Source organism: Columba livia, chromosome Z (assembly GCF_036013475.1).
Source record: "Columba livia isolate bColLiv1 breed racing homer chromosome Z, bColLiv1.pat.W.v2, whole genome shotgun sequence".
NCBI lineage: Eukaryota > Metazoa > Chordata > Aves > Columbiformes > Columbidae > Columba > Columba livia.
Genome location: NC_088642.1, coordinates 49,327,358 through 49,340,126, shown reverse-complemented (window position 1 = coordinate 49,340,126; position 12,769 = coordinate 49,327,358). Strand labels below are relative to the sequence as shown.

Here is a 12,769-nt window from a genome sequence, read left to right as displayed (position 1 = left end):
CAGGCTGAACCAGCCCTGGTCCCTCTGCCTGCAGGGCAGGACAGTGCTGCAGCCCTGGACACCTCCGTGCCCTCATCTGAATCTGCTCCAGTTTATTGATGTGTTTTCTCTACTGGGGGTGGCAAAACCAGACAAACTACATAGCTGTTGTCTCACGGGTGCTGAGCAGAGGGGGATTAACACCTCCCTCACCCGACTGGCCACGCTGCTGTTCATACAGCCCAGGACATGGGGCCCTTCCCTGCAGCCAGGGCCAGGGCTGGCCGTGCCCAGCTCGCTGCCCACCGTGTCCCCAGGGCCTTCCCCACAGAGCTGCTCCCCAGCCTGGGCTGCTGCAAGGGCCGTCCCTTCCCGGGAGCAGGGAATCTGCATTTACTGAAACCGTATCGATAAAACTTTTATACATTTTTTTTTTCCTGTTTCAGTTTCGCCCCCTGCACTGTTTGGATTGTCAGCTCCAAGCCCACACAGCATCTCCCCGTCACTGCCCGGTGGGTGAACCCCCACGGCCACCGCTGGCTCCGGCGGCCGGACCGGCGTGTGCCTGCGCCCCGCCCCCACCGCGCGCCCTCCCCACGTGGCCTTCAGGCACGAGCCACCCGCTCCTCCTCCCCCCCCACGCTTCCTCGCCGGCGCGCGCTGATTAGCATAATAATGGCCCCCCCTTTCTCTTCTGCCGGCCAATGGGAGCCCAGGAGGCGCCGCCAGCTGCCGGCGCCGCAGCCGCGCGGGCTATAAATAGGGCGGCCGGCGCGTTGGTGCCTCATAGCGCTGTAGAGCTCTGCGGTGAGGTTGTTCTCGGAGCTTTGGCTGCCTGCCGCGCTGTGGGGACTCGCTGCTATGACTCTGGAGGAGATCCACGGACAGGAGCCTGTGCCTGCGGGCCACGACTGGTACGTCCGGGCGGCGGGTGGGCCGGGGATGCGGTGTGTGGCGGGGAAGGAGCAGGGGAGCGCGAGGCCGCCGGGAACGGTTGCGGCGCCGAGCTGACTCTCCGCTCTCTCCCGGCGCAGGATGCAGGGCGCCGGCAAGGCCCTCCACGAACTGCTGGTGTCGGCCCAGCGCCGCGGCTGCCTCACCGCCGGCGTCTACGAGTCGGCCAAGCTGATGAATGTGTAAGTACGGCGGGCGGGGATCGGGGGGCGCCTGGCGGGGGCTGCGGGGCCGTGTGACGCCGTCCGCCGGGCTCAACGTGCCGCTCCTCTCCCGCAGCGATCCGGACAACGTCGCGTTCTGCGTGCTGGCCGCGGACGAGGAGGACGAGGGGGACATCGCCCTGCAGATCCACTTCACCCTGATTCAGGCCTTCTGCTGCGAGAACGACATTGACATTGTGCGGGTGAACGACGTGGCCAAGTTGGCGGCCATCGTGGGGCCCAGCGAGGAATCTGGGGAGCCACGGGACCTCCACTGTATCCTCATCACGGTGAGTGTCCTGCGGGACGAGGGTGCTGATCGAGGCTCTGGCCGCCGGGGCTGTGCTTTTGCTGCTGGCCTCTCTGCATGGGACAGTCAGAGCCTTTCGGGGTGGACCCATCTTCCTCTGGTGGTCAGATCCTCTTCTGAGCAAGGGGAGGGGGCTTGGCACACGCTGTACAGCAAGTCAGCTGAGTAGTAGTAGTAGGCAACACTTCTCGTAAGTGTGGATTTCCTCTCTTGTCCACAAGGGTAATGTCTCTGCTCGCTGCTTTGCCTGTGTCAGGACAAATGCCTTGCTTCCTAGTCTAAGGCTTCTGTAAATATTGTGATGACCTCAGCTGGCCTGCAGCACTAATGATGTGCAACCTTTTTTCTTTCTGGCAGAATCCAAATGAGGATGGCTGGAAGGACCCAGCTCTAGAAAAGCTGAACTTTTTCTGTGAAGAGAGCCGAAATGTAAATGACTGGGTGCCAACAATCACCCTGCCTGAGTGATGGTGACCCAGTGCATTGAGGAGGCTGAAATCTTTGTTGCATTCTCAGCGTGGCATAGGTTCACCGAAATGTGCAACAAGCTGCTGATTCCATGGATTAGCCTGGTCAAGAGACTGGATTAAAGTCACTCAGACTGGCATGCAGTGGGCTCTTACAGAGGAGAAAGAGGAGAACAGCTCGCCTCACCAGTGAGCCCCAGTAGGCTGCAACCGTGGAGAGGCTGACATACCATGGAACTGAAAGAAGTGCTGCAAGTTTCCTGGTTAAGTGGAGCTGTTTCAGAAGGCAGAGAGAAGGTTGGGGGAAGTGGGCCAAAACTTTCCAGAAGGACTGGACAGAGTACTGTAACTAGAAACTGTTGGTTCTGTCTGCAAAACACAGAGAAGACTAAGTTTCAATACTTTATGGACTACTAGGGACTGGTTACTGAGACTCCAAAGTGGGCAGACTTCAACAGGCCTCTTGGGTCACTCTGCATAACTGGTTTAATAATGCAATAATTTCTATTTAAATATTTGCTGCTATTGAAGCTTTCATAATAAATTTTTGACAATTAATACCTGGGAGTGTCTCGCTTACTGGGTGGGGAGGCATGTTACTGAAATACCACTGATGTTTTGCTTATGTGCTGTAATCAAAGGTACACTCCATGGTAATGGAGCTATTGTTCAACTACTTTCTCTCCTGGGCCGGCTCAACGAAGAGCTGTGCTGTCCAAGTTGATAATTCAACCTTTCACCCTCCTGCAACAGCTGCTTATCGCAACAGCTTGCAAGACTAGGGAGCTGCATGCTTAATGAGCTCACTTATTGTAATAGGTGGTCTTTGTAGTCTACTGAAGGAACACAATACGTGTTAGAAACATGGATTTTTGAAATACAGACCTCCAGTAAATTGCATCATTAGTTCTTAAATATGACTCAGTAAGATACATTCAGAGCTGCAGCGTTCCCACTTGACAGAAGCATATTAAACACGATGGGGGGCTGCAAAACTCCTTAGATGTCAAATACATCTAACATTCACTTTGATTAGAATGACATTGTTAAATCTAAAACTAGCTAATAGTGAATAAACATCACATCTGCCACAAGCTGATCTCTGATTGCCATATGCTGTGACAATAGAAGCTGTCACTCCAGAAGCCAATTCTGCAAAACCTAATTGCATGACAACTCCAAATTAAATCCAAAACAATTTAAGGATTGTGGCCTTTTTTTAGAGGTCCTGTCATGGAAAGTTAATATGAGTGGGCTGATTTGGCCCTATGTTAAGAAGGAAAATACCGCCCCATTTGTGTGCACAAGCTATGTATGTGTGCTTCGGTACTTGACATTAAAATGGCATAGTAATGGCCCCCTCTCCAGAAAGCAAGAAAGCTGAACTACTCACTTCCTCTGTAGACACTAAAAATACTAAGTTTTCACAACTACATTTCCTCTAAGCTGACTTGCAGTGATTGACAGTAGCATTTGCTGAAAAGTGGTCATTTCTGCATGGGGTATCTTGAACAGTTGTGGTTTCTGGGAAGCTGCTTGCTCTCGGTTTCATTGTTCCTGATAAGGGCAGTTCAAATGCAGCTCCAGCATTCCTGGAATATGCTCCCTTGTACAGGACTTACTGAGGTCTGCTTGGCCTCTGTTACTGTTGTGAGAGGCTGTAGGGTGGCCACTTCACCAGAGTTTAGGCTGAAGCAAAAACTATAGGGGCCTCAGACCTCTGCAACTGTTGCTTCTTAAGGATTAACCGTTCCTGCTTAAGATACGGGAGTTGCTGCACAGCCTGTTTTTCTACTTAACCTGCACTCATCAACTGGTGTCTACAGTAGGACTTCGAGAAAAGTCAGATGCAGGAGCTAAGGGAATAAACAGCTTTGGCAGCTGTCATAACAGAAACTGCCTCAAAGGTAATTGCCTTGATACACAGAGAATATTAAGCCTGGATGTTTCGTTATAAATTTTTATAGTTTTCCCTTAACGACTGCAGGTTTCTCAATTTTCAATGGTTTTACAGCTAAGAAACACGTTTCTGTTCTTTGCTTCAGGCCTAATCTGTACTCAGAGCCAAGAACAGATTAAAGTGAACTGTCCTGAAATCAACTTTTACATAAAGGGTAAGGAGTACTTCACAGCCTTGAGTGGTTTAAACAAAAGCCTGAGAAGATCGAAGGAAGTTCTCAAACACACTTATAATTAAACTATAGCAGAGGAGAAGTGTGGCTGATTTTTTGGCTGAGACAGTAGGCTATGTTACTATGCTATGCTAGAAAGTTGTGCCTGGTAGGAAGCTTAACTTCCCAGCTTTTGTGGAAGAAATGTATTATGCAGCAAACAATGAAATTAATGAGGCAACACCAAAGTACCATTGCCTCTAGTCCCTTAGAAGACAGCAACCTGACCTTCACCTCCCCAGCAGTCTTGTGAAGCTGTAAGCTGTGCCTCATGAGAGGTTCACAATTTCTTATTTTAGGGACCCATACAATTCTCCTGAAATCCTTTCTGGCTCAATGCAGATACACTGTAACACAAATAGTATTAAACTGAGTTAGCCTGCAAATGTTATTAATACGGCATTGCAACTAAAGGCAGCTGTAACTTGCAAATTATGTGCTTCTGCAAATATACGCAACAATCAACACTACTTAATGTAGCAAAAATTCAGCAGCTGGTATCTACTGATACAAGTCGACTTAATCTTTAAGTGCTCAGATATATAACTATTCAAGGAGCAACCATATAGTTATTAAAGACAGGCAACAGACTTGGCCGTTACTGGCTGTGGTGGAGACGGTTGGGAAGTGTTGGTTGGCTCACCAGATGTCCGAAGTGTTTTGTCAGGTATTGGGGGGATCTAGAGGGCGTGGACAGTAACCTCTGGTGTCTGCAAGCAGTGTGCCCAGGTACCTCACCTTCCCAGCAAACAGCAGTGCCTGGGACAGGGGCACCACAGGTTTGCAGGGCTGACAAGGACTGCTGGGACCTCTGCAAAGCGCTCCCAACCCAACCATGCTGTGTGGTTTCACAGGCTGGCTTGCTTTGTGTTGTGGTGGGACACATCAAGGCACTCTGGGGAAGAGATTTAGTTTAGTAGCTATTAATAATAAAGGTGGTTCTCCAGGACATGAGCAGTAGGTGCAGGACATGGAGCAGAGTCACAGAGTGGTGGTGCTTCTGGTTCTGCTTCTGAGGGTCTGCTTTCCATCAAGCCCTTCACTTGTGTGCCACTGGGTGACCAAAAATGTGTATTTAAATATTATAAACATAGACGTGTTGTGTAGTCTATACTTCTAAGTACATTTTTTTAATGAAGTGAGGTGTAAAGTTTCATTTAAAATTTTTTGAGAAATAGGTTTATGTTTCTCTGCCTGGTTATCTATTTCACCATCTAATAGTGCTGGCTGAAAGGAATTTCCCCTTGTATGCTACTTCCTTCTCTTAGTGGTGTTTTCTTCCTATTACACTTCTGCGCATCACTTTAGTTTTCTCTCTTGTGGTTATAGATGGTGATCTCTTTAGATGCCTGATGCTTTTAGTATATGCTATATTGAGTCAAGTGCCGTATCATCTTATCAGCATATTGGCACACAGGGTACAGTTGTTGTAAACAATGCTTCCTCTTTGCTGTTGAGTGGGAAATACAAAAAGGAGTCTAATAGAGTATATTAGAAAGAGTCAGGCAAACTGCTGCACAGAATAATGTGTGCATAAAATCTGTGTATATGCTGGATGATCAGCTTGAGCAGCATTTGTAGCACTGGTTGCTCAGGGAAGGAGCACTGACGTGCCCTCTTTGAGCCCTGGAGTTCTGCAAACTGAAGGAGTTTCAGTCATAGGTGAAGGTTGTTTGAATTAATGCATGTTCTGCAAGGAGAAAATCCTTGAAAAAATACTAGTGGCAGAAACATGCTCTAGCACATAAGGGAGACTTGGTTCAAGTCAGCAAATCTATTAACTCTGGCTCTCAAATTTCCTGTCATCAGGAGTAAAGAGCAGTGTGTGCCCAGGTTAGACCATGGCAAGTGTACAGACAGTGTACGACTAGTGTAGTGAATGTCATCACACATGTGAGCAAGAAAGATGTGTGGAGAAGGATGTGTGAATATTGTGTTCCTTGTATTGACACACATTGTGGACAGCTGTGCTCATGCCTGTGCATCCACAAGGCCTCATTCATTGCTAAGCAGCAGTGGCAGAAACTGAATTTGGTGGAGGGATGGAGCTGTACAGATAGTACAGGCGCCTCACCAGAGCCGGTCTTTCTACAGGGTTTTATGAAAACTGCATCTCATTCCTGCTCATTCCTTATCCGTTTCATCATGGCAGGTGTGATTTGCTCACTTTGTGAAGTCTGAACATGCAACGATAGGATATTGGAAAAGCTGAGTTAATACTTTGTGCGTAATTATTTCATATTGAATGAGTGAAAACTCCTACTGTTCTTTATTATGCTGCAGTAAGATACCCTTATACATGGTACTCAGAATACTGCAGTGTGTGAAGTATTAATTTGAATATATTGGTATCTTTAAAAGTATAATCAGATTCCAGACATAACAGTTGTAGTGGCTACAAAGTCTCCTCCAGTCTCCCACTGCACTGGCATATGATTAGTTTGCCATGCGTATTTTCTGATTTTAATGCAAGGAAGGAAAACAAAATTATATTCTTCTGTATGTGTAATCCTCTCTGTAAAGCTGACTTTACTTTGAAATAATGACTTTGAAAAGTTAGTATGAATGCATGCTGCTGATTCAAAACTAGTTTGTGCAACTTTCTATTTTTTTTTTTTTTCTTCTTTGAGAAGATAGCTGTAGCGATATAACGGGAGGTTTACTGACTGAATGAATATTTCCTTTTTGCTACAACTGATGAGAAAATCCTACTCTTTTTCCAAGACAAACTGTTGTGACTCTCTGTAGAAAGTCCCACATGTTATAATTCATTGCAGAATAGGGCTAAAATTTAAGAAAGAACACCCAAGATCAATTTCAGTATCAGAAGCCATTTTGACTGTCCCCACCATGAAGTTATGAACTTTTAGGATGGTGAATCTACAGTTTGCTTCCTACTCCCTGTTTCAGGGCACCTAAGCTATAGCAGCCTAGCTTTCACATCCAGCTGAAGTCAGTAGGAAGCAATGGTGCTTAGTAATGTCTATTTGAATGCCTAAAAAAGTAACTACGTCCCAAAGTTTCAAATTTGTCTTCCAGAAACACAGCACTTGTGTTAGACACCTACCAGGTACTAGCTACAGCTCCAAACCATCGGGTTATTTAGCTGTATAACCATAAACTTACGTACCAGACTTCAGGCTTTACTCTTCTGTTTGAGAATGTGTAGCATAGGGCACAGCTGCATAAGTGTTTTAAGCTTGGATCAGTTGAGTGGCTGAAGTGAGTCTGTGGATCTCTGCCTGCTAACCTGCTTTGGTTCACATGGCAGAACGGACTTGAAACATGCAAACAGGATTTCGCTTGGGAAACACCAAGCCAGAAGACATTCTCTAAGTACCTACTAAGTACCTGCTCCTACATTTATACAGTCCTAACATTACATTCAGCCCTTTGAAGGCAACTGAGAGGCTCATGTGGCCCCCAGTAAAAACGAGTTTGACACCTCTGCTCTAAGTGATTGGCCAATGCTTTCCAGCTGCTATTGAGCATTCAGTTCATGGGACCACACTTGAGGTACACGCAGCACAATTATTTGCTGATTAAGAATAAATAGGCAGGTTTTGGAAATAAAAGAAGAGGAATTGGCCTGCTTTCCACAAAAGAAGATATTTTAGTGTAATACACATACTGATGTGTTTTAAACAATTGCATGCTCTTGAACTAACAGGGTTAAAAATCTGCTTTGGCAGCAACTTGCTGAACTTAATTGTTTCTGAGGCAAGAACGATGAATGGGACTATTTCTAGAAGTGGTTGCCAAAGTTGTTGTTGTTGGTTTTTTGTTTTTTGTTTTTTTTTTTTTTTTTTAATAAGCCAGCACTGCCCAACTGGCAGCACTGGAACGGCTTTGCCTGGCCCATTGCCTTTGTGCCTGAGGAGCAGGTGGCTCCATGGGACATGAGTAGTGATCTTGCCCCACTGCCATGCCACCCCATAGGATAGCCAGGGCACCTTGTGAGCCCTGTGACAGCCAAAGCAGGGACTGTCCCCAGTGTGGAACCTGTCCTCTTCAGTTGCCACTTACTATACAGCCGGACCTTCTTTGTAGGTACAATGGTATGCAATATTTGCGGATGATTTCCAGATGATGTAAGGATGAATAGGACGGTACCCCAAGAGAAAGATACACATCAATATATGAATCACTGGATTAAATTGTTACAATGTCACAAAACATTTTTAAAAATACAGATAAGGTCAAGATGATGCATCCTCTTGCATGGTAGGAGATAATAGCTACTGAATGGTAGACTATGAAATCTTACACCAGTGCCAATGTCTATTGCTGTTGTACAACATTTCTGTGCTTTAAGTTTGCCTATGTTAAAAGCAAACTCCTTACTGTAAGCTGTTTTTCTGGATCAAAAAGATGCATACTGTCATTATAAATGGTTTCTATGGTGTTGAAGGTTTCTATGGTGGTTTCATGGTGTTGAAGGCATGCTTGCGGAAAGTGAGAAATGAGGTGCAAGCTAGTCGATGCAGTGTAAAATAGGATGGTAAAGCACATAACTTTTTCCAAAGTATCAATTGTATCTTTCAGTAATACAGATGTTCTCTGTCTTACAAACTGCTCTGTTTATGCAGCACTATAAAGTCCTTCAAATAAACTGCTGAAGAAGAAAGAAATAACAGACACTGCATGGTTTGTACTAAATGACTGTGTCATTTGGACACTACCACTCCTGGAGTGCTGCAGGGGAACAGATGGGCTGTGCACAGCCTGGCCTGTTTGGGGTGGGAACCGCTCACCCCCAGGGATGCCAGGCCCAACCTTGCATTGACCGCTGCCTCACCGAGTTGGACTGAATTGTGCAAGTTTAAAAACAGGTGCTTGTTTGTGCTTTGGGGCCATGGGTAAAAGAAGCATGGTCTCTGCCTAGTAAACATGACAACAAAAGTTGTTCCAGGTGTCTCTAACCACCTGGCTAGCAGGTCTAATTTAAAGCAAAGGTAGACTGTGTGGCTCTCTGGAAAGAGGCATTTTCCAGTCCAGAACCTATTTTCTTGATTTAAATAATTTTTTTTAAAAGTGCTGTTTGTTTGCTTTTGTAATATCTAAGCCAGCTTTCAGGTGCATAAGCACATGTGAAAATATTGTTTAATTCGGAAGGATGTCATGTTTTTATTCCTATGGTAAGGTACCTTTTGAAATTTATAAGTTTACCTTCACTTCAGACTACGTGCAATATATGAAAATATTCCTAATTTAGAGCTCAGTCCTGAGAAGCACTAGAGGACCTGGACAGCTAAATTAAATAGATAGACAAATATACTAGGAATGAATCATGATAATTGTACTTGTAAAACAGTTCAGACATATTTCCAGAAAAGATACAATAAATCTATCTAAACAGAGTACACGTATCCTTGTGGTGTGTATACAAAAGAGTGTCTCACCCTTAAGCATCGCTGCATATATATATACAGGAAGGAGATAGAGAATGATTCAGATCCGACAGTATATAAATAGGGTTTTATTTTGTCTCTGTGTGCACTGCACCATCCTTTGTCAGAGGATAAATTACCACTGGAACACTGCTGCAGAATGGAATTCCCTGGCTTGCCACTTTCTGCAAGCTTGCCTCTTTTAATAGAAAAAACAATCCAACAAACAAACTTGATATTGTGCTATGAAGGCCTGGCTGTTTTACACATTTCCCATGGGGCAGGTCACTTAGTGGAAAAACAACAACAGCGCTTGGAAAACTATGTGAAGGGTTTCTGAACTCTTGCACCTTCTCTACCCCTACTTCTCCCATGGGGTCTGGGCTGCATTTTCAAATAAATATTTGTCTCATGTTACACTCTTCAATAATTGTCAATTCACTGGTGTGGAGAGCTCATGACTTTGGATTTGAGGTGCAGGAGAGGAGCTGATGACGTAGCAATGAATCTATTCAAGCAGGAATGGAGTGAGTTGTGCAAGAGATTGTCTTGCAAAGCAGCTAAAGGCAACACAACTTGGTGCTTTTTAAAGCAATAGTTTTGACATCCTAATTATTCCATATCTGACCAATAAGAAGGACATGCTGCTCTGTACCTGGTTTGCGAGAAGAGATCAGTGATACTTTTCCTAGCCTGAATGTGGAAGCATTAGAAAATGCCTCTTGAGGAAGCACAGCCAGAGAGATATGGTTGAGTGGAAGGCAGCAGATATGGATGTGGTCACTGGAGTTTGGTGGCAGGAGGAGGTGTCCTATACCTACAACTGCAGCACTGAAGCCCTTAGAGGTTCACACTGAATTTTTGAATCAGCTGGCCATAGCACCAGAGCTCCTGAAAGTAACTAAGTCATACAAGATCTAAAAACTGTTGATCAGATAGATCAGAGCAACAGTGCCCTGCCTGATGTCAAGCCTGCCATGTGTGCTCGTAACTTATTACAGACTCCAGAAAATCCTCTTTGGAAAAAGCATTTCTACATGCTTCAGCTGTAGAAACTGTGCCAAGCAGCACGCACAATCGGCCATTAAGGTACACCTCCAGAGGAAAAGGAGGTTCCAGAGCTTGTGGACATTGTAACAGCTCTGCTGCATCACGTAAGTTACAGGTGATCATCCGTGTGGAACTGAAGACTAATATAGTGCTTTGTTTACAAGGTAAACATTTGACTGGCCTCTCCGTACCTTCACCTGAATTACTAATAACTTACCATGGTGTGTCATTTAAAGCAAATTGCAGTGTTAATTATGATAATAGGCCCATGCAGGCCAGATGCAGGAGGATCCTGCAGAGAAGATGCTGGAGTGTGCTCTGCTCCAAGAAGTGCTGACGTTACCCCTCAAGCCTCGGCTGGCTAAGGACATTTTGCAAGAACTTGTTCCCCACTTCCCAAACCTGCATTTCTCCCCTTTAGGCCCATGTCCTGCATGGCTGGCTCTGCAGAGCCCTCAGCTGCAGACATATCTGTGCAGCTTCCCTATGCAGGAGCAGGCTGCTCCAGGCTTTTAGGGGGCCTCTCTATAAGTTTTGGTTATCCACTTTATGTTTCCTCAGTGCCTCTTTGACAGGAGCTGAAGTAAAAGCAGGACAAGGTAGGAAATATGTCACCGGCTGCTGCTTCCTGAGATGACCAAGGTGCAGCGCCTGCAGAGGTGTTTCGGCCCCAGGGATCCTGAGGTGGCCAAGCCACTAAGCCCACCCGCTCTCCTGCCTCAGGAGAAGGGGCTTCCTCCCTGCCCCAGCTTCACAGAGCTCCGTGTCACTCAAGGGATTTAGCTGCACTGAGCCAACCACTTATCTGCTGAAAGCATAGCACGGACAGGTTCCCTACAGCTGTCTGAAGCTACAGGCAACAACAAAAGACTAGGGGAAAACCTAAGAAGCTGTAATTCTTTCCACAAGCTGGAAACAAAATTTCTTTTTCCTGGTAAGTGCAGAAGAAAAGCAATCACCTGATTTCTCTTTCACAGTAATATTCTGATCTGCCGCAGGCATATCGTTTACTGAAATGAAAACTGAATATAGCCCACAACTGAGATTACCAAATACGCTTATATAAAGCTTTTCAGAGCAACAGCACATCAGCTGGTAGGGGCTGCTACTAGAAACTAAGGTTTCTTTGTTTCTTAGCAGCAGATGATTTCCTCTCTTAGGGCAATTATGTAGCCTAATTGCCTGTAATAATCATCCCTGTTAAAAGTTTGCTAACGCTAGCCCTTCTCATTTTTGCAGCTTGTCTCCTTACCGACTTTCTGCTTCCAAGTACCGGAGATGGGCTCCACACATTTAGAAAACACAAGTAATGTTGAAGAACGCAGGATTTTACTATCTGAAGACCTTCATTGTTGCTGTTATTGGTGACTAAGATGTTATTAAGAAAAATAATTAAAAAAAAAAAAAGAGAAAAAGAGATAGTTTTATTTCTGAAATGTGACCTATTCCTAAAAGACTTATTGTTCTCCCAGTTACTTACAGTTGTTTGGTGTGTATTTTTATTTTAAAATAGTTCTTTGTGTTTATTCCTTTTTCTAATATACCAGTTAGATGTACCAATGCTAGACTCTTTGTGCTGTGTTACAACAATTTTTAAAATTAAATTGGAAAATACACAAAAAAGTCATTGGGTATACTGTATATTGGCGGAACAGATTAGAGAATATAACACATCTTTGTCACTACTGACTTCTGTGGCTTCATTTCCAGGTTATCAGTGCCCTCTCCCCTCCCCCCCATTTCTTTTCCTTAGCAGATAATGTTGCAGCAATACATTATAATTCAAAAATATGTTTTACAGTATTCACATATGTGAACAGTGAGCAATGTAGCTTGATTTTCAGACAAAGTTCATCAAAATACACATCTATACAGCTTCAGAACAAAGATCCAGCCAGCCTAAAATCCTTTTTTCTGACAGTAACCAAGAGCAGATGTCTGGAGAAGAGTACTAGAAAAGGGCAAGCATGTATGGATCCTTCCTCTATCTGCTACTCTTAAAAAACTTATAGTCTTGGGACTTCCTGTGCCTAAAACTGTGGGACCCGTATAAATTTTCAATACACAGTGCTTAGAGTCCATACACTTAAAATTCAGGCACTGGCAGCTTGTACATGGCAAGTGCACAGGCAGGTCAAAAGCATAACAAAAAAGTTCCCTGAAGAAGGACTATACCCCCAGAAGTACAGAAAAAGAGAGTTCCCAAGAGTACAGAGGTGAAGTGCATAGAGATGTCCAACACGGG

The 12,769-nt window shown here is 45.0% G+C and overlaps 1 protein-coding gene across 1 annotated transcript; it reads left to right on the top strand.

The window, feature by feature from the left end:
* Positions 1–734: 734 nt before the first annotated feature.
* On the top strand, positions 735–2,471 carry GADD45G (growth arrest and DNA damage inducible gamma). Its single transcript, XM_065045747.1, has 4 exons — positions 735–893; positions 1,014–1,115; positions 1,213–1,426; positions 1,804–2,471. The coding sequence occupies exons 1-4, from the start codon at positions 841–843 to the stop codon at positions 1,912–1,914; spliced, it is 480 nt and encodes a 159-aa protein (XP_064901819.1). The 5' UTR covers positions 735–840; the 3' UTR covers positions 1,915–2,471.
* The last annotated feature ends 10,298 nt before the right edge of the window (positions 2,472–12,769 follow it).